This window comes from Lagopus muta, chromosome 4 (genome assembly GCF_023343835.1).
Source record: "Lagopus muta isolate bLagMut1 chromosome 4, bLagMut1 primary, whole genome shotgun sequence".
NCBI classification, from domain to species: Eukaryota; Metazoa; Chordata; class Aves; order Galliformes; family Phasianidae; genus Lagopus; species Lagopus muta.
Window position 1 is genome coordinate 37,091,019 of NC_064436.1, and position 22,176 is coordinate 37,113,194.

At 34.8% G+C, this 22,176-nt stretch overlaps 1 protein-coding gene across 21 annotated transcripts in view; it reads left to right on the forward strand.

The window, feature by feature from the left end:
- The window catches only part of CAMK2D (calcium/calmodulin dependent protein kinase II delta), a 162,942-nt gene that overhangs the window by 110,620 nt on the left and 30,146 nt on the right, over positions 1-22,176 (forward strand). For 6 of the 21 annotated variants that reach the window (XM_048943350.1, XM_048943338.1, XM_048943349.1 and 3 more), the window contains exons 7-13: positions 398-500; positions 6,783-6,866; positions 7,697-7,791; positions 9,303-9,425; positions 10,463-10,546; positions 11,426-11,468; positions 15,251-15,288. In XM_048943350.1, coding sequence (XP_048799307.1) covers positions 398-500; positions 6,783-6,866; positions 7,697-7,791; positions 9,303-9,425; positions 10,463-10,546; positions 11,426-11,468; positions 15,251-15,288 — 570 coding nt within the window. Of the gene's footprint in view, positions 1-397; positions 501-6,782; positions 6,867-7,696; positions 7,792-9,302; positions 9,426-10,462; positions 10,547-11,425; positions 11,469-15,250; positions 15,289-16,760; positions 16,794-21,018; positions 21,079-22,176 lie in introns of all 21 variants that reach the window. The other 15 variants (XM_048943341.1, XM_048943340.1, XM_048943348.1 and 12 more) reach the window with 7 other exon arrangements.

Sequence of the window (22,176 nt, forward strand, 5' to 3'; positions counted from 1 at the left end):
GGTATGTGGGCTTTGGGGCTTTTCAGCTGCTTTTTCCAAGCAGTGAGTTCTTAGGGCTCTCTGAATTGTCCTATCAAACAAACAGTAATCACAATGCTGTGTGGCAGTTCTAGCTTATGTACTTCTCCAGAAGATTTGCACTTTTCAGTCTTGCTGTCATATGGGATCATGATGGTAGCTTACAGACCTAGTGATTCTTCCGAAGAGTGGAAAGTACAGTTTTAACTTTTATAGAGAAAATGCATGGTGTTTTTTCTTTCTTTTTCACTTCTCTAAAGTATTTCTTCTTTTCCAGACCACCTTAACAAAACAAAAACAACAAAAAAAGGGGAAAAAGCTGTCTAAATTATGTTTACTTATTTTTTAATCTCAATTTTTTTTCTCTTTCCAAATGAAGCCTGAGAACTTACTTTTAGCTAGCAAATCCAAGGGAGCAGCAGTAAAACTGGCAGACTTTGGTTTGGCTATAGAAGTCCAAGGGGAACAACAGGCTTGGTTTGGTAAGTATGGGGTTTTTTTTAAATTATTTATTTAGTGTTGGCACTAAGCCTCCCAAACTTGCTAGCTTCTCACTCTAGTGTAAAACATATAGCTGTGTAATGACTTGGTATGTAGCTTATAAGGATATTTTGTTCATAGTTCAAACTCTACGCCATGGTAAACTTTAGATCTTTTTCTCTAGGAAGAATGTTATCTGCGATTCTCACAGAATTAAAGATAGCTTGGCAGCAGTCTTTATTTATTAAAAACAACAACAAAACAGGAGAGAGAGAGAAGAGAAAAAGACAAAGCTTCAGGAATGACCCGTGGGTAAATTTCCATATAAAAGAGGTTGATTAGGCAAGAAGAGGCTCAGCCTCATAACCTTTTCTTCACTGGCAAAGCTAAATCATCTTCCCAAACTGCTGCATAAAATGAATTGGCAGGAGTCTCTTCTGTAGGCACAGAATGTCTTTGACGTTCCTTGACTCTGAAACTTAGATTTACTAACTTCTGGTATGCCCTGCCTTTTGTCTGCCTGTAAGTTTGATTAGAAACTAGGTTATCACAACTCCTCCTCGCTTTCTCTTTTGTATCTGTGGAAAGGAAATATGAGCACAGAGGCTGGGAAGGAGGTGGCTGATTTCCGTTTAGTTACTCATGTAACTGAAGAATAAGGCTGTGGGCTAATACTGTTGAGTACAGCTGCCCATGTTGGAAATATCCAAATAATTTATCAGGATGGTATCTCTGATAAAAGCAGATTTTACTCACAATTGGAATGGTGAGCATCCTGCAAGCAGGAGTGCACCTGAGAGAGAGAGTGTTACATCTTTTATGCTCTATTGCCCAATGCTTATCTTGCTGAGTACTTCAGGTTCCCTACACTTAACGTATGGATACTGGCTAAACATAAATTGTTGCTATCTAAACATATATATTGCTAATTATTTAACTTCTCCTCCTAAATTCTCTATCACTCAGGTCTTGTCCATCCTGCAACAAAAATTAGTAGTCTTTCAATATAATGAGCCTATTGATATCCTTGTCACAGTGTTTAGGAGTGGGATGTCTAGCTTATCTTTGACTCAAGGCTCAGAGGTATTCTAGATAGGTGGATAGATAGGAGATGCTGTCTTTGTACTTCTAAATTACTCCATCTATCTAATCTCTGTGACTATAAATTACTTCACCTATCTGCTGAGCATGCAGAGACTATCAGAAACCCCTGATGAAGTAAGAAGACCCCTCTGAAAAGAGCTATTAGTTAAATATTTGTCTTTTTAATTCCAATTCCATTCCAGAAACATTGGAACATTCCATTCCTACATCCAGAAGTCAAAACACTTTATCTGAACAGCTGTTTGTTCATTGGAAATACCTGAAAATTTTACTTTAGACAGTAATCCACATCTCACTGTAACAGTCCAAGTTATGCCTCAGCTGCTTATGTTGCTGTTCTAGAGGTGACTGCCCCTTCAGACCTGCTAGTAAAGCTGTTCACAAGACTTTATTTGACCCATTTAGTTCAAAATAATCTAGCTTATAAAGAATGTTCAACTGCTAACATAGAAGCATCTCATATGGGAGACCATGGACACCTTAAATCCAAGAAATGAGAGAATGGTTTAGAGTGTCTAGGAAAGGTTATCTGTCCATAACTTACAACTATCTTTGGAAGCTTACACTGGAGTTTCTCTGCTACTGTGATACTTTTGAAAATATAATCTTGATCTGAGAGGAATTGAGAGAGTACTTCCTTGATGGCAAAGGTGACAAAGATGTATTGGAATGTGTAAACAAGCTGTGTGTGTATATCACCAGCAAAAGAGTGCACTTTCTAAGAGGCACTCAGCTTAGTTCATGAAAAGCTGGGATTGGAGAGTTTCTTTTCTCCTGGAGATGGCAACTCTGTTCAAACTAGATCTTCAAAGTCAATACTTGGAATGTACAAAGCTCTGCTTCAGGATCGGAAAAAGGATGGGGGTAGTGAGTTCAGTATCACACAGTTCTCTCTACTCCCACTAAAGTATTTCCTTTTTTTGTTAATGATAATAAAAAAAAAATAAAAGCTTATTATAGATCATCTGTTACAGTTCACAGATGCCCAAGGAAAAAGTGTAGGTAAATTCAGTTGGTCATTTTAAATACAGGAAATGTCCAAATACAGTTCCTCAATCTCAAATACCACCATTTCAACAGATGGGAAGTGCAAGCACAAAGTCACTTTCAAAGAAAGTCACTATCTAAGAAAGAAAAAAACACACAATAAAATAGTTGTGGCAGCTACATGTTCTCATTTACAGCAGCTAGAAAGTGCAACTTAAAATTGAACAAAGCAATTGCAAGCTTGCTATCAAAGCTTAGAATAAAAGCACGAAGGATTTTGTGCAAATGGTGTGTTGAGAGATTGAGAGTTTGAAATCTAGGATGCATCCACATGCGCAGGCAGTACCATTGGACATATGTTGGTAGCTTTATAAGCTAGCCTGCTGTTTTAAATCCCAGCCTTTATATAAATGGATTTCAGTAATCCACAAAAGAGAGAGGAGATTGGTCTTGCACATTAATGAATAGACTAGCATAAAAAGAGTTGAATAGAGAGAAAACAAAATACAAATAATTTGTTAAAATGATGAAAACATCTGGAAAACAGGAAGCCTTTCAAGAAAAAATGAGCAGAATGAGCTTCAGGACTATTTTCTCTAGATGTTCTGTCTATATGGATGCAGATAATGCACATGAGATTGCAGCTCCCTGTAAAATCTTGCACTTTATTTATTGGTCAGTTGGAGAATCTGAAGTGGTTGTTTCAGACTTAGCATCATGAGATCTTTATGCTGAGCTTGGTAGAGAGTGAGGTGAATGGATTCATAATAACATATACAGTCAACAGAGAAGCTGGAAGAATAGTGACAGAAAATAGTGTAAAAACTGTAATATTTGATAAAATAAGTGAGTTCTGTACTGCTATAGAAATGCAAAAGCTTTCAGTAATGTTCTGAGTGCCTTCCTTAATCTTCTTATGATTGCTTTAACAAGGCAAAAACACTCTGATGTCCTGAACTTTGTCTTCCTTCCAGTGTTCTTTCTGCTTTCCAGTGGATTCTGCACCACTTAGTGACTCATAGCATGGTCTGATTCCAATTATAGCTCAGCATCAGAGTTTCTTTCTTTCTTTCTTTTCTTTTTTTTTTTTTTTTTCTTTTTTTGTTTTTGTGTACATGTAAACCTGTGGCATGATATTTTGCTTAAAGCTTGGATACTATGGGGATGCTTTCACAGTTCACATATTTATAAAGCAAACCTGTTTCATGACTGTTTGTAGAAACTGCTCATCTGTTTAGTGGAAACACCCCATCCTGCTAGCAGGTGCTAAGTGTGCTGGGAAAGTGTCTGGCAGGCTCCACTTGCTCACTGAAACAGGCGAGTCTCACTCAAGTCTGTCTAGGGGCTGTAGTTGACTCACTGGTAGCTGGATTTAGTCCCAGCTGCATCTCGTCTTCAGCTAGCCCTGAAGCTGGGACTAAAATATGCAACACATTGTTCATTTGAGTAGCTCCACTGATTTTTTTTTTTAGTAGTAGCTGTATTAAACTCGGATTGTATACAGTTACTCTTTTAGATCTGGCTGTGCAGGATGTGAAGGCTGCTGCCCTATATTTGCTCTCAGAGGCTTGCTCTTACCCCTTGCGGCCTCATTTTTCATATCTTCTCACCAGGCTACTCATTTGAACATTTATTCTTGAGTCAAAAGGAGTTATGTTAGCAAAGATGTACAGCTTTAACTGTTTGAACTGGCATAATTTATTCTACCACTTTATTTTGGAATGCTTGTATGAGTGCCACTGACGCCATAAGTCTAGAAAGGGGATGATGAAAGCATAGGGCAGGTCCTAATGCAATAATTTGTTTCTCTGTTTTAAGATACATCTCTTTTTGTTAATTTAATTTATGGGATTATACTTATCCTCCAGTGCAGGGTTGACTCGAGACATTCTTACCACTTACGAAGTATGTATGTTATCTTTGCAGAGGTTTTTGAGACTGTAAGCTATTTGGGTTGAGGAACATGCCATCTCGTGTGTATGCACCATTGAACAAGACACAGTGCAGCATTTTTCTTGGGCCTCTGCATATGTATTTAATATCACGTGATAATAGTAGTACGTAGTGATAAGCCTTTACTAGATTATATAGAGTCACAATTTCCAGGTTTGAAAGTCCTTTTTTTTTTGTGGCTAAGTTGATTGCTACTGTTAGCAATAGTTCTCTGAAAAGTACACTCATATTTGTTATGACTTATTTCTGAGTTGTTATTTCTGATAGCGTAGACTCTTCTGTAACCTCATCAAAAGACAAAGTTAGCTGGTTGTTATATCTTCACTGTAACGTTTAGTTCCAATTGATGTATGATAATGTTTGTGGAGCTGTGGTAAGGTTGAACATCAATACAACTTTACATTTAAGATGGACCAAAATATTAATGTAAAGCTCTACTTCCAGGAAAAATTATGAAACCACTCTATTTAAAGATAATTAGAACATGAATTCATTAACTTCTCAAAGGAGCTTAAACTGTGTTTCCTGTGTACGACAGTACTTCATAATTCATGGTTCTCATATTAGGATACTGAAAAATGCAAGCCTGTTTTTCATTAAACTATTTAGGTACATTCTGAGTAGAGTACACAATGTGTTTGTTCATTTCCTCCTCCCACCCTAAAATGATTGCCAGCTGCAGGGCAAAGGCTTCCTTTTTCTGTAGCTGTCTACTTCACACCTTATCGCCATCTTTCATAAGTTTCATTGCTTATCCTCTGTTTAGCACAAATCTTGTGGTATACATTTGGTCTTTCAGAAATAACAGGTGGTTTTTCAAAATCTCACCTTCCAAGGATTTCCAAGCATACAATTTTAGAGAAAAATACTTATAAGAGCATATATACTAACTGAAACACTACAGAGCATTATGGATCATGAAGCTTTTACCTATTACAGTATTCTGAGAAATGACTACATTTAAACCTACATTTTTTATTTCTCCTAATTGAAGATCATACTGCTGCTGAAGAATAAAGAAAGAACATCCAAATTGTAAAGGGTATATGACTTTGGAGATGCTTTTTGTGAACTTCTGTAAGGGGTTCTACAGGCTGCATCACTTCAAGGAAGTGAGTGTTTCATTGAAGCAACCTTAGAAGTAGTTGTGTGGAATATGAACAGCAAAGGCTGTAAGATGACTGAAGCCTAAGTTGTCTGTCTTTATGCAAAGCAATAGCCAGTTGTGCTCTCAAGAATTCTAATCATGAGCGTTTCTGAGCATTTACTTCGCCACTGTCAGGCCCTGGTTGATTTGAGTTTCTCCTTCTATGAAAGGAAATTAGAACAGTATTTCTACTCTCTTTTTCTTGTAAATGAGAAATTGCTCCATATGTGAGCTTTTCTAAATTTAGTATTATATGTTTTCTCAGAAACTAACCCTCATGTAGGTTTGAGTAGGGCTTTTAAAATGTTCCTTATAGCTTCAGTAGTGTTGCTGAAATGCCCCTGTGTTTTGTTAATCAGTTCCCCATAAATGTCACCAGAAGTAGTACTTTATGTGTAAAATTGTCTTCACAGCTGAGAGAAGATGGACTCAGAAGTCCCGAGTGAGTCATCTTTACAAAAATAATTTGTGTAATTTGGCGCTAGTTTAAAATAGACTAGATTATGGTAGGGATTAAAAGCAACAAACAAACAAAAACAAACATTGGAAACAGTATTCATAGGTTTGGGCAAGCGTAGAATGCATTTGCTGTCTTTCAGTTGATATCTCCAAGGGGATCACTCTGTGCTGCCCATGTTTTCCCTGCTCCACTGACTTCTTTTTTACTTTGAACCTGAACAGATATATTTGTACCTTACTACTGATTGTCTTTCTATAGCTTATGGTAATGGACAGGTCATGAGTGAAATTTTTTCAGCTATCTGGAAATCTTTCTGGAAATCTTCCACTGTCACCCCTGACACAACTGTTGAATCTGCAGTGTTAGAATAGATGGGTAACCAGCTGGCTTTTCACTGTCCTCTTGACTGTAGACATGTAGAGATGGTGACAAAAAGGGAATGCGACAGGTCTGCATTTGTATTTATGTTATTGTTACTTTTGGGCAGTTTGCCATAGAACGAAAAGTTTAAGATGAAGTAGTTATTGCTGGATAGTTTGTGAAGATCCTGGTTGTTCTTGGATAACATGAAAATGACTTGCGTTTTGCGGAGCACATACAGTTTTTGAGAGTACTTTCCTTGCCTTGTGACAGGCTTTGCTGGCACTCCAGGATACCTTTCTCCAGAAGTCTTACGGAAAGATCCATATGGAAAACCTGTGGATATGTGGGCATGTGGTAAGGAATTATTCTGAAAGACAGTGTTCAGTCAACTGTAAAGTATGTTAAGGGAAGGATACCGGAATACCTTATATTCCACACCAGAAAATAGGTATTAGTTAAAATTCAATATTAACTTTTAGAAAAAATCAAAATGTTGGAACTGCAGTTTTGAAGTCTGAGACTAATGTTTTTGTTGAGTAGAGAGCAATTACTTTATCACCCAGTTCTTCAAACAGTGTAATTTATGGTCCTAGCAAAGGGATTGCTACCTATGTGAGAACAAATGATGAGTTTCTTTCTTGTACTTCTACCCACACTTATTTGGTTGTATTTAGGAAAGCATTTTTCTTTAGTCATAATGAATCATCCCTGTAAAACTAGCAGGTGAACTTCTTTATTTCCTATCAACCATATATTTATAGAAATATAAATTGAGTTGCCCAAATTTTCTTTGCCTGACATTAGTTGTAGTATTATAGACAGCAGTACAGATAACATGACAACACCAGACATGTTATTTTCATAGAACTTTCATGATCTTTGAAAAGTACAAATCTATTTCTCCAGCTAGCTAAATATTCTCAGTTTAACAAATCCGATTTTGTGTCAGATGCACATTCTTGCTCACACTCTGTAGGAGGTTGTCCCATGAACCCTATGTTTACTCTAATCCCCAGCATGGATAGGAAGTGTTTTTCAGTAGTTGGGATCCTTCTTTTGAGCCATAGTTTCACATGGTTATCAGGTACAAAATGAATTTCTTTGTTTTTTGGGTGTTTTTGTTTGTTTGTTTATTTGTTTGTTTTTGTCTTGCAGTTACTTAATTACTACTGTGATTTCTGCAGGTGTCATTCTGTATATCCTCCTGGTGGGTTATCCTCCTTTCTGGGATGAAGACCAGCACAGACTTTACCAGCAGATAAAGGCTGGTGCTTATGATGTATGTGCCATGCTCTATCTTCTGAATTATTTATAATTGTACCTCTATGTAGAAATCTCCTAGAGTGAAAAGTTAGATTATTTATATTGTAATCTTTTTTTTTTTTTTGATTGACTGTCATGAATCATTCAGAGTAGTAAATGTCACTTTAGTAACATGAGCTTTATAAAGATGGATACATCTCTGCAAAAATAAATTCAGTTTCCCTACAACTCCAAGCTTTCATTTTCTGGTCCTTGTATAAATTGTATAAATTGTGCAAGTTTGTTATCCTGACCTGTTGATACCTCTGTACTTCCAATAGATGTTTCTTAACATCTTGTGGTTATCACTTTAGCCAGTCACTTATTCTAAATTGTTTTTAATAATTCTTAAACTGTCTAAACATACTCGAATACTTTTATATTGCCCACTTTTGTAAACACAGGCAGCTATAGACCTTCTCAAAAAGAACAGTTTTATTAATTGAAAGTGTATTTGAAAGTGAGCGTTGTGCCTGTTGATAAGTAGTACCCAAACATTTGTGGCATTGTGAATTTTGCAACATCATCCATTCGTTTATATTAAATTAAGCAGATAGAAAAACAGAGGACCATGATTCTTATCTTTAAGTCATTTGTGAATGTTGAAGATACTGTACCTTCTAATTTGAAGTTCTTATTTGAATCCAATTCTATAGAATTGATGGCTATGGCCATCTATGTTATGCTGTGGTCTAGTGTCCTTCCAGTTGAACACGTAATACAGTAACAAATAGAATTACAGTGGGAGTTACAGTTTCAGCTGAGAGGGTAAGAAATTAGTAAGTACAGAGACTAAACTGTGAAGCTGTATTATACGTACTTAATGCAAACTGTGATGTACTGCATTTAGATTATATTAAATTCTTCTAATCCAAGAATAAACATTTTTATTATTGGAAAATGATGTGATCAAGGTGTTCTGTTCACAGCAACAGTTTAAGATGTACCCACTTTTTCATTCCATTTGCATTTGAGCAAGTACTTTGAGTGCACGTGCAAATATTTTGCTGAGCAAAGAGGCGTTAAATTCTTTACTTTCATTTCTATACCATTACTATACAATTGGTATTAATATTAACATTGAAAGAAAGCAAACAAAGAGTTTGAATAATAGTGATCAATATTTTTGTCTTAATTCAAAGTGAGATTAGGACTGTTTGAGATGCTTTATGATCATATTCCTCACAGCTGACTGGAATCTCCTTTATGTCTGCTGATGATATTTTATCCTATGAATATCAATTGTTATCATAATATTGCAAGTCCATAAATGTTCTGCATCTGAACCAAATTGCAAAAACCAAAACAGTGATGTAGAAAAACACTGCATATAAATCTGGCTAATTCAATCTTTTTTGATTGTGGAAAAGTGTATTTAATTTAAAACTAGCTGTTAATATCACAAACCTGTTATTAATTAATGTCTTTATATAAAATTGTGTAGTGGTCATGCAAGATAATACACACATACTTTTCTTTTTTTTTAAGTTTCCCTCTCCAGAGTGGGATACAGTGACTCCTGAAGCAAAAGACCTTATCAATAAAATGCTTACCATCAACCCTGCAAAACGTATCACGGCTTCAGAAGCACTAAAGCATCCATGGATCTGTGTAAGTAACTTCTACATATTTGACAAAATAATTTGAAAGACAAATCACTTTATGGTATACTTCAGTATCTCCTGAAAGAGTTAGAAGGGTAATTTTTGTTCTTTTTTGTGGTGTTCTGTTGCAGTTATTAAAGTAGTAGTGTGTAAAATTGTAATTATACAGGTATGTCAGCCTGTGAGAAGAAATTTTGCAGATGCAAACTTCTTTTCCTTGGATTCATGGTGCAGAATTTCACTGCTATAATTAGAGCATGATTTTAAGCTCTCAAAGAAAAGAAAAGATGTACAAGAAAGTAATTTTCAGTTGCACAGTGTTTTACATCTTTTTCTTATAACTATGATGATGAAATTGAAAAGCAGGAAATTAATGGACTTGTTGAGTTAGATTACTGCTAGCAGAAGCTACCTTTGTGTTACTGGATTCAGGACTACTTCCCAGTTCTCAGTGCAGTCTAGGTTTTGACTTTACAGATGATCTGGGCTGATGCTTTGAAAGTCACAGTGAGGTGTATAGAGCTGTTTCTCAGCTCTATTTGTTTTCATTGGCTGCACTGTCTGGCCTTTATATAATGCAAATTAAGTTGGGTTACATGGAAAATGCAAGTGCTGCTGAATTTCCTCTGAAATATTTCCTGCTTCTGTGCCTTACCTAGTGTCACTAATGTTAAAGAAAATCTGTCTTCCTGTTCTAAAACATATTTTCAAAGATTTTCATATTTAGTATATTATGTTTATACTCTGTAGCCCAAACTCTTAGGATTCTGTGTTTTTCTTAGTCCTTACTAAAGAAATCGGGGAAAACTTATTTCAAGAGGACTTTACACCTGACAAATGCTAGGTAAAAGGAGACCTTGTTTTTTGTTGGTTTGGAAATTTCTTTTATGCGTAGAAGCTTGCAGAAAAGAGTTACACAGGGTAGAAATTGGAAACTTAAGTATTGGACCATATAGGTCAACGTACACATATGTCGTAGTGTAAATGAAAAGCAATATGTCTGTTTGGATGCATTTAAAGTCATTCTTTCCTTAATTTCTTCAGCAACGTTCTACTGTTGCCTCTATGATGCACAGACAGGAGACTGTAGATTGTTTGAAGAAATTCAACGCAAGAAGAAAACTAAAGGTAAGAATGAAAACAACTGCAAGGACGAGTATATAGTTTTGGAAAGATGGCATGAAAAATATAGTTTGGCTGTTAGTCCATCTATGAAATAAATGATCCTCAGGGGAATTTTTCTTGAATGCTACTGTAATAAGAACTGTTGGATGGATGAGCAGCTATTGAGCATGAGGATTTTGATTTTTAACAGAAGATAATAGAACATTATATTTTCATGTGAGCTGTGATACTGAACATTAGAAACTATGTAATGCTGGAACTGATACATGTTTTTTCCAAATCTAAACACTTTTCTAACCTACTACATAAGAGTGTTTTAAGAAAGAAATTTTAAAATGTGTACTGCATGATTTTGTTGGATTCGAAATAACAACAATCATCTTCCTGTATGCACATTAAAAATGGGAAAATCTTAGGGAAAATCTTAGGGAAGATCCCTAAGATTGTTCTTCTAGGTTATCATTTGTTTTCTCCTGCATGGACAGGATAACTTTGCAAATTGTGAAGTTTTCCGATTAGTACATTACAGATCAACTGCTCTACCTACAAAAAGAATAATCCAACCAAATGAGTGAAGTCTGTTTCATATTCAACTATATATTATGCTTCTGGTTACTGTGTCTCTAAGTAGTTGTGGCCTGTGCATTACAAACTTACAGTTAATAGCAGATTTCCAGGATTGCTAGTAGCTGTGCAATTAAGATTGAATTACAGTTAATGACAGGTAATGCATAGCCAATCCATTCTTTCAGGGTTAAATAGTTTATGTAATTAAGCAGTTTGTGTGATTTACCACGCGTGTACTTCTCTTTTCCCGTTGTGTTATCATTCAGTACTTCAAAGAAGTATGTTACTAATTTGAAAAAATGTATGTCTACACAGGGGGCCATTTTGACAACGATGCTGGCTACCAGAAATTTCTCAGGTATGTTAACTGAGCTCCAGGTTCATGTGGTCTTTATGTTTTGATGTCTGTAATAATGACTAAAATATAATTAGGATTTATTAGCACATAAAAACCTTTGTTTTGCAAGAATATATAAAGATGATATGTCTTCAGGTTTTTTTCTTTGTAGAAACGAGAGAATTTAAACTATTTGAACTAAATAGAACAAATTTTAGCAGGCCTCAGTGGTGTAATTTTTAAGTAGAATGTGTCTCTTTGTATTTTTAATGTTATGTTTTGAAAGACAGAATTTTCCCATTTTATTTTGGTGGAGGAAAATCAAAAATAATGCATGTAGTTCCATATGAGTAAGTATGTATTTCAAATCTCATTCAAAGATTTTATTGCATCTTGTTCTAAAACAAAAGCAGAAATACACACGTTCCTTCCTTACTGCTTTTCTAAGAAGTAATAAATTAATAAAGTAATAAAGTTAGTCCTTCTTTCCCTTCTTTTCCATTGCCTCATTTAATAAAGCAATAAATGTTTCTTCTATATAAAATAATTCTGTAGTTGAGGGTACCTGAAGATTTAGATCTTTATGCAACATAAATTTTAATAGACAAAGATAAAATATGTTTACTATTAATAGATTTAGAATTGTCCTCAACAGCACTGTGGCTGGAACTAAGATACTCTGCTGAATTTTTCATTTTACCATTTGAGATCTTAAGTGCGTAGTTTAAAAAAAAAAAAAAAAAGCCAAATTCAAAAGTCGGTAATATTACAGTCTTCCTACCCTATAATGCAACTGTGGAACAGAAATTAATTTATAGACAAAAACATGATAATGCTTTTGAATAATTTTATATATTTTGAATATTTTGAATAATAATAAGCGCAGAATCATTCACAATAAATTAAATGATGATGAATGCAGAAGCAGTTTGTTCAATTTGCATAGCACGTGAAATACACACCCCTTCCTAGCCTGCAGTATTTAATATTCACATGTAACACAGAACAGAAGATTACTTTCAAGTAAATTTTACAAGGCTATGGCTTAATGAATTGCCAGTATCATTTTATTTTCAAGTTAATGTTGTAGGCTTCCTATTTTGTAGGAATTAATTATTCTTAAGTGCCAAGTAAATACGTCATTTCTCATCACTTTTCATAACTTTGTCTATGTATGTAAGGGTCAATTTCACCTTTCATAAAGGAAAAGAATCTGAAGTCATTTTAAAATATGATTTTGGCATGAAAAGCAAACAGGATTTTGGCTTTTTTTTTCCTTGGTATTTTTTTTTTTTTCACCCATTCTCTCTGTTTTATATTGTAATGAGCCATAATATCCCTTAATGTATTTTTATTTTCAAGTTGTTTACTCATTGTAATTCATCGCAAAGCATGTGTTTGAACGTCCTTTGTCCATAACAATGTGGTTATAAAAGTGTTTTATTTTCCTTTTTCTTTCTTCCTTTTATGTGGAATGTATATTTCTTGTGAGGTAAGACCCTCAGCACGTGAAAGGAACATCTTTTTTCTCTTCAAAATTGCCGTTTGCTGTAAATCACTTTAATTTCTTCATGTTGTCACAGTGCCATTTCTCTTTAGTCTGCTTTCTGGCTTACTAGCACTGCTGTAGGTTTTATTTATAGCTAATTCTTCTAGTTGCAAGAAATTTTTCATTGTGGGCTTAATTTAGAATATGCTAATTGCTTTGCTACTGCAAATTCTTTAAATACTTGATTTGTATGCAGTATCTGTGCTTAGATGCATTAAAATATTTATATGTATGTATATACACATTCCAAGACAAAAACAGCAATTGCAAAGGAAGTTGAATATGAAATATGTCCTATAACACAAAATACTGCATAATAATCCATACTGCTTACTGGGCACATTTCAAAGGACATGCTGGCAATGCCATAAACACAATACTTGCAGTTACTGCTTTCAGTGCCTACATTTTACTGGGTTTTTTTTGTTGTTTGTTTGTTTTTTAATATAACCTGTAATGTTGGTTTAGCATTGAAAGAACTCAGAATGTAATGAAAAGATAAATTACACTGCTGTAGCCCAAGGACCTAGTTTGTTATGAGCAGCAGCCTGTAATCATTAATATATGTTTTCTCACATTTTTATAAGCTCTAATGGTAGAAAACAGACTTTGAAAGCAAAGAATTTCTGTTTTTTTTTTTACCTGAAGTTCAAGAAATAGCTCCTTCCCTTTGCTTCTCCTAAATGAATTTCTGGAGTGCCTGGAATGTTTGCTGTGGTATAAAATATATGGCCATATATCAAGTATCAAGTCCTATAAGCACACATTACAGAAGTGTGTACCCTGTCCCCTCCAAATCCTATAAGACACTTTTTTTAAAAAATATGAATGTTTCTGTAAATACAACCATGCACTGTGTCTGTTGCATAATGCTGGCAAATCTAGTATTTGTTAATTTTAATTGGAAATCATGGGCCTTATGAGAGAACATCAGTCTAATAGCTGATATCCGTAGCTAACACAATGCATTTGCCTGATGTCATTTTCCAGGCTTTTTTTTTTTTTTTTTTAATTTAAATAACACAGTAATGGACAGCAGTTATTTCTTTACAGTGTTCTAGGTGATTTTTCATTTTCTGTTCTCTGCACAGAGCTAAATGTGCACTTGATGCAGATATAACCAGGGTATGAGCCACAAGTACACAAACTTCAGCTTTAAGCCGGATAACTCATTAACTTCAAAATCCTCAGCTCATTTGAATAGCCTCAGTCTAGCAAGATCAAATCATTTGTTCTGTTTGTTCAGTTTGGGTTTTGTTTTGTTTTGTTTTTAAGAGAAGGATACCAATAATGATGGAAGCTCATGCCAGCTCTGCCTCCTTTTGATATGCTGGATTGCTAACTGGAGCTTTTCTTTTCCAAAAAGGCTCCTACTTCTGAGTGAAACTGTATGAGAAGAGCAGTTTCACCATAAGCTTTAATGTACCTTCTGATAGGAAAATTGGCTCATAAACAACAGTAAAAAACAAAAGATGCCAGGCTTATCTTATAAATCTTTGGCAGAGAGTCATAGAGCATTTTTGTGAATAGTATAATTTGGTAGGTCTTTAATCATGCTTTTCTGCTGTAAATGCTTGCAGGTTCTGAACTGTGGTGTCATTTCTTGAACATTAGCTCTCTCTGGAATAATTTGGCCAGATTCTTGCTGCCACTTGAAGTGATAGAATTTAAAGCTTGACAAACCTTTGAATAAAATCATGGTTTGTCATCAGTTCCTGCCACTAACAGGTTGTTCTTTCATATGTGTGACTTCTCAGACTATCACATGAGGAACTGATGCTTTATGGTAGAAAATTCCCAGTGAATCAAAGCCAGAGGTGCTTTTTTAAAAAATCCAGTTTACTTTTCATTAAATGAAATAGCCAGTAATGTACCTCTCTATGCTCTTAAGGTATTCTGTTGATGTGATATTGGGTATTTTTGTGGCACTCTCAAATTGATACCAGACGCAACTGTTTTCCTGTATGCCACCCAGGAAAGTTCCTAACAGTTGGGTTTCTCATTTTATAGGTACAATTTTGTAAGTACAGTTAACCAGCAGTTAATAATCAGTGGAAGAAGAAATGTATGATAATCTGAAGTATTAGTAGTTTAGTTATTTTCAGCATTTATTTCCCACACTCAGAACAACAAAAGGAGGAAATAAAAACTGAAAATGTATCTGCAGCTGGGAGGCAAATGGGGATTTGCTACAACAGCTGATTGACCTCCATAGTAACCATCTGACACTGAAATTACTTGTCTCGTTTTACAGCAGCCAAGAGTTTACTGAAAAAGCCAGACGGAGTTAAGGTAGGTTAAATGCATGCTTTAAAATATGTATACTTAGTCATCGCTTAATTGTAACTTCTGCTGGTTCTTGGAATTGAATATCGTTATTTATTTTCATTATATAATGTTGAAATTATTAAAGTTAGTAGATGAAAATTAAGAAATGAAATAAAAGAAATATTTGAAAAACAAGGATTTTAATAAGTGGGAAATAGAAAGCTGCTGGAGAAAATACTTTTTTTTGATATTTCAGTGAAGGATGATTGTGTGACTCAATGCTAATAACTAGCTTGTAAATATAATTGATGGTTCGGTGGTGGGCACGTTTGTTTTCAAGGTTTAAGAGCTTACCGGTAGCTTTCTTGTCTCCATGTTTCCCCTTGACTTTTCATTAGATTCCGTGGAAGAGCAAAGGTTTACTGGTATTCTTGGCTCCATATGAGGTGTTTTCTGCCAGATGTACTTGCTATATTTGGCAGAACTGGAGGGGTTTACTGTCTCAACAAATCAGCTCATCTTGACGAACAGATCTTGCTAAGAAGGGAACATTTTGGCAGCTTTCATACACGATTTAGAACTCCTTTCTCATGTCACCTGATCCTGCAGGAGGAGAGATGCTTCACAAATTCTGGAAAAATACTTTGAAAAACAGACAGAAAAAAAAAAACCACTCAGCAGAGAAAAATATTTTATTTCTTTTTCTTGGAGAAATCTTGAAGACTAAAATAAGTGCCTCAGGCTTTCACTGTATGATGCAAAAGAAATTCTTCTGTTCTCGATGTATTTTCTCAGGAGTGTATCTTTGACCTGAATTTTAATTTATTATTATTAACTTTTTCCCTGAACAAAACATTGTATACTTAAATAATGGATTCACAGTATATTTGATCCTATTCTCTCAAATACTCACGCTTTTCCTATAAAATAAGCTTGACTGACTGAAAATGAAGTGAATGCATCATGATTTCAGTGCTTCTCACTGACAAGTAGATATCTTACTTATCTGGAGAAGCACACATTCAGTACTTTTCTGTCATGTCTGTGGAAAATCCTTAATACGTGTCATTGTGGAATATATAAATTTTATGTACTTCAGCTGAACAGCTTTTCTTTTTTAAATATCATTCCTCCTACAGGTCTACAGTGGTATTATTCTATCTCAATTTTTATTATAATACTACAAACAATTGTTGCCAAAATTTTGCCTAAGTTGATACTTTGGTTTTCAGCACATTTTGTACCTACTGTTTGCCTGCATGGTCATGTGGAGCAAAGGGAGTAAATTTACATCTGGGGAAGTCTTATTTTTGTCATTTATTTTATTGAGGTACTGTATTCTCCATAGCGCTTTTCTACTCTTTCCTACAGCTTAAGCTGTCTTTTCCTATTAAAAAAAAAAAAAGAAAGAAATATACTGTACGCCATGCATTGATACTTTAAATCCAACCAGTCACATTTTCTTCTTTTCCTTTCTCTCTGACTGGTCAATTCAGAAAAGGAAGTCCAGTTCGAGTGTTCAAATGATGGTGAGGATCTTTATCTGACAGATTTTTCCTCTGGTGAAACATTCACACCTAGAAATCAAACAGTTGCATTTAGTTTTGTCAACATACTGCAAGAAGCTGCAAGACTTTACAGTACAACCTTGTGAATTTTAAGCCTGCAGTTGCTATATGCCATCCACACTGAATTGTTCTGCAGTTCTTCCAAGCAAGATACTTATTTATTTATTTATTTATTTATTTTGCCTGGGGACATATGAAAACAAACAAAAAGTAGATGTAACATTGGCCAATGCAGCTATCCTTAGTAAATAAAAATAGTAACAGAATAGCAATCCTGTAATAGCCTTCCATTAATTTTTAAAATCTCCTTTTATTTAAAGCTAATAATATTAATTACATAACTCAAACTACATTGTTCTGCACAGTGAACCTCTTTAATTGAGCAGCTATACGTCAGGATGCCATACTAATTCCTTAGGAGTCAAAAAAACAATTTCACAGCCCTTCTATACTACAGTCTCCCAACTAACTTCCTTCGTGGCTCAAAGTTTTGTCACAAGACATCCCAGCTGGCAGTCAGCCTCTCTTCTTTCTCCTCAGCCTACTCTATAGCTATGGATTCATTTGGCCTCTGCGATCGTGCACAACAACCTGTTGTATTCCTGTTTGTTATGGTTTTGATTCTGACTTTTGTGAGGTCTGTGATCATCTGCTGTGATATCCCAGGCATCTTGTGCTGCTGCCGCAGGTAGAGATGCAAATGCTCCTCATCCACACCTTTCACTGGAATGTGCAACTCTCCTTGAAAGGCAAAAAGTGCTGTTCTGGTCTGAGCAGGCATGCAGTTATGTAGGTAAATTGTCTGCTCTTCGGGTGAGTGGAGAGTTTCACTGACAGAGGATCAGTGGTTACAGTGCCCAAATGAGAATTACTGGAAACATGCGGTGACGATATTTTTAGTATCTCAAATGTGAAGTGGGTTTTATCTTTTCATTACAGAAGTACTATTAGAAAGATTAAGCCCCAAGCTGCAGATCTTGTTTCTTAAAATATTTTTGTAACATTTTGACCAAAGATGTGTAGTTATTCTGCAGTCATGCTCAGCTGTTGGCATATTTATGTACGTGCACCAGCCTGCACCGCAATCAGACCTAAAAGGGTGGCACTTGACAAGTGATGCACTAGTTTTCCTTCTTCACAACAAATAAAAGATAACCACATCAGTATAATTGAACTTTTCATATGAAAATTGTTTATTCCTTTTGGAATCATTTCCCTCTCCTGTTAAAATAAGCGCAAAATGCACAATGTCCATTAATAGATGAACAAGTATATATTCTATGAGAGAGAAGGTATAAGGCTTGTTGCTGTTTTCTCTCTAAGTTTCAGAGTTCTGTGTATACAGAATAATTAATTTTTAGTTGTTTTCTCTTTCTGCTTTTGATAATGAATGATCTATTCTTGTTATGTTTTAAGAAGTTCTGAATATATTTCCTGCAGTTTTCAGCAGTAGCTGTAATGGATATTATTTATTTTTATAGGGCTTTCATCAAGGGAGTATGGACCCAAGCCTGCTCTCCTTACTCAGGCAAAATTGGAATTGGAATTTGATTAACCCGTTTTCATTATATATTCAACAGCAAGCATTTGTTTGGCATATCATTTCTTATTTTATTTCATTTTTATTAAGCTACTACTGAATAGGACTGTATGAAATCTGGTGAAATTGTTTCTTTTCTCATATTTTTACTTTATGTGCATCTGTGCCTTTTGTTAAGTGCTTTTTGTTTGTAGTCTTCTAAGGACTATGTTGTTGCCAGATAAGAACTGTTATTACACAACATAATAGTCATTTTTTCTCTTGTTTTAGAAGATCAGTATGCTGTCAAGCAATGTTCTATGTGTACTCACTATTCCATAGCTTTCCTGTAGAGAATTTTTATTTATTGAAGTAGTGGGGTGTTTTTTTTTAAGTTTTTCCTGAGTAAGGAGTTCAGGTTTTACCAATCTCACAGCCCCATAAATATCTCGATAAGTTAATAATGTATGAAATACTCACTAATATCTCTCCGTGTGAGTGAAATTATGCACCAAAGTATTTTTATCTCCCTGTCTTGAGTTCAGACACCCATGCAACTTACAGCTGAAATATGACTGAAAGTTTGTAGGAGTGAATAGATAAATGAAATTTAACTTGGAATAACTAAGCTAACTTGGAACATAAAGTGAACACTTGGAGATCAATAATGACTTACATTTTCTCTTAATGACAGTTTCTGTAGAAAGACTGTTATTTAAAAAGAAAAATTGGTTTCTTGTCATTCTACTGTAGAGCAATGTGAACTTCAATTTTAAATCAATGAAATTTATTTTTGTCCTGCATGGGGAAATGGGCCCTATCACAAATATTATTAAATAATTTGTAGTTTAAGAACAACATTCCCTGCCATTAACTAGCTAGGCTGTTTTGTATTCTTCAAAGTCAATCTTTGTTACGGTGAGGAAATTTGCAGTCTGTCATTAGGTAATGCAAACCCTGATGACATTTCTATAATCTAGACACAGTCAATGTGAGACTTCAGTTTAGCTGCAGGCGTAATTCAGACTATCAATAAATCACCTGCCACACCTGTACCAAAGTAAAATAATAGTAAAAAAACTGTTGAGGACATTAATAGACTTCAGTGAACTTTGCCAGCAGTGCTAACTTGCAGTGACTTGAATTAACCAAAGCATTAGTACAGACAGAAGCGCTGTGCTACACTGTGCTGCTGAGAAGCCGAGTACTTCATGTGAGGCTACAGAGTCACTGGGTAGTTTAAATGAGAAATCAGATGTTATGGCTCTCTTTATTCAGTCCTATTCTAGGACTTCCTCTTTATATCTTTTCATATATATTACATAACACATCTTCATTTGCTAATTGGTTTCAGAAAGAAAACCATTTTTTTCTTCTTTTGGAAGAAAAAATACCTTACAAGTTTATTAGAGCTTTTTCTTTTAAATGATGAAGTTATACAACAGTTCATTAAGGAAACAATTTTGTACTTTTATTTCTTTGCTTTGCACATTTTTTATTGAGCACTATGATTAAAAGGTTCAGTAGATATTTTTTGGATCTAAGTCTTTCAGGGCTTATGTTTATGCACCCAATTCTGCATGCTGCTTTGGACTGCTCTTGTTAAAATTAAACATGATGGAAGCATACATGAAAATTTTTTCTAGTAATTTTGAAAGAAAAAGTGACACATTTCTAACTAATTTTACTGATAATTAAGTCTTGCTTTCTAGTGCATGTAAACAGTGGCTTGGTACATGATTTTCAATATTTCTGTTCTCTTCATACCATGATATTTATGAAAGCTGAATTTAAAAAAATGGATTTAAAGAATCAGATAACTTTACAATTACTGCTAACATCACTGGAAGTTTATATAAGCAAAAGTCAAAAGTCTTGTAAAGGTGATGCTGCACTAAGCTTAAGAATTAGCGTGATGACCTAGATGTAAGTTAAGCAGATCTGCAGTGATTTGTGGCTTAAGACTACAGACACTGTAGTGTGAAACCTTATGTTTCAATTTATGGTACCAAAATTGAGAGGCTGCTGTTCAGTTACTGCAGAAAACTTTAGTTGACGAAGTTCACAGCTGGCAATTATTTTGTAGAAAATAACACCAAAAAAAGTTGAAGGGACACTAGTCTCTTTCCAGCATCAGTCATTTATTCAGGTTTGTTCCCAAAAGACAATAGAAATAATCTATGGATGTCTGAAAAGCTATGAAGAATCAAATATTATTTATGGTAGTGATTAGTAATTAAGACATAAAAAGTAGAGTGCAATTTTTTAATAGTGTTGCATGATACGAAGTCATAGTGACAAATTAATACTCTTCTCGAACCCATATTAATTATTTTCTCTTCTTGAATGTTTTTAAATACTATTTAAAGGCTCTCTGTTCTTTTAAGTGTCACAGACAAAATCTTCTATGCAGTATACAGAACTTCATATAGTGCATCTGAAAAGTCGTAGCTAATTTTTTTTGAGGGGTTGCAGCTAGCTGTAAGATCTATTGTTAGTGTTCTTTCAAGTTCATAAGTTCATCTTTCTGTGATTCTTTATTTCCATATCTATATCTATATATAGATATCTATATCTGTATATGGATGTTCTATACAGAGAGATATAGATACAGTGTCTACTAAGAGTTCTAAGGCCTGTCTGTTTCTATTTTCTGCATACCTACAGATAAACAACAAAACGAACGTGGTAACCAGCCCCAAGGAAAATATTCCTACCCCTGCGCTGGTATACCTGGAATCTTCCTTCTCATGCTATCTTGAAGTTTTTTACTGTCTTCTGTTTGTTCCCCCATCTTTTTTTGCTTTTTCGTGCATTTACCCTGCTTGCTTTCTAAGAACAGGTTTTGAAAACTCCTTTTGTTTGAATTATGGTGATTTTTTTTGTGTGTGAGGAAGTCCATTGTTGCAGCGTATTTATTAATAGAAAGCATTATGTGGAAGCTGGATGCAATTGTCGTAGCATTTGTAACTGCAGTTGAATTTTTTGCATGCTCTGCCAGAAAGTGAGTAGAATGCGCTTTTATGTTGCTCTTAGCATTTTGCCTGATGGTTGTTTGAATTTTTTTAATGCTAGCCTTCTGCCAAAAAAAAAATATATATATATGTATATATTCTCTGCTTTTGCCATAGTATAAGTACTGATGTCAAGGACAGCAACAAGATTATTGCTAGGTAACCGTAAACTAGACCTTATTCAGATTTTCATTCCATATTTCCTGAGACTCAGCAGGACTTTGCAAGTCTTCCCTGGAATCTAGAGGCATGTAGTCCTAAACTTTCTAGCTTATTTCTCTTGCATTTAAATCTGCGGGAGACATTACTCATTAACAAGCACTGCTAGGAACATATTACCAATCAGTGCTGTTTGTAACAGATTCTATTGCAAGCTCCTGTTTCTAAGGCATGCACATGTCACAAGGGTCACAAATATAAGTGTTGATATATGAGTAGCTAATTTAGTGAGGTTTCCCATATGCCTGCATGCATCACTTTGGAAACATGAAAAAGTCACACATGTTGATTCAGATTTTTCATCTTTAATTTTTTTGTGCCCCTAAATCTGAAGCATACATTGCGAAGTAATGTTAAGGGCCAGTTAAGAGGTTTCATACATGAGTATATGTCTGTAGGTTCTCAGATATGGCCACTTACAGTGGTCCATGCAGAAAGTATGCTGGCCAGCTGCTGTTTCAAACATTATTTGACATATATATATATATATATATATATATTTTTGTTAAGAGAAAAGGATTTGGGGAAATTTAACTTGAAAGTGATGCAAAGATCTCTTTCATTTACTTTATGCAGCTCCAACTGGGCAGCA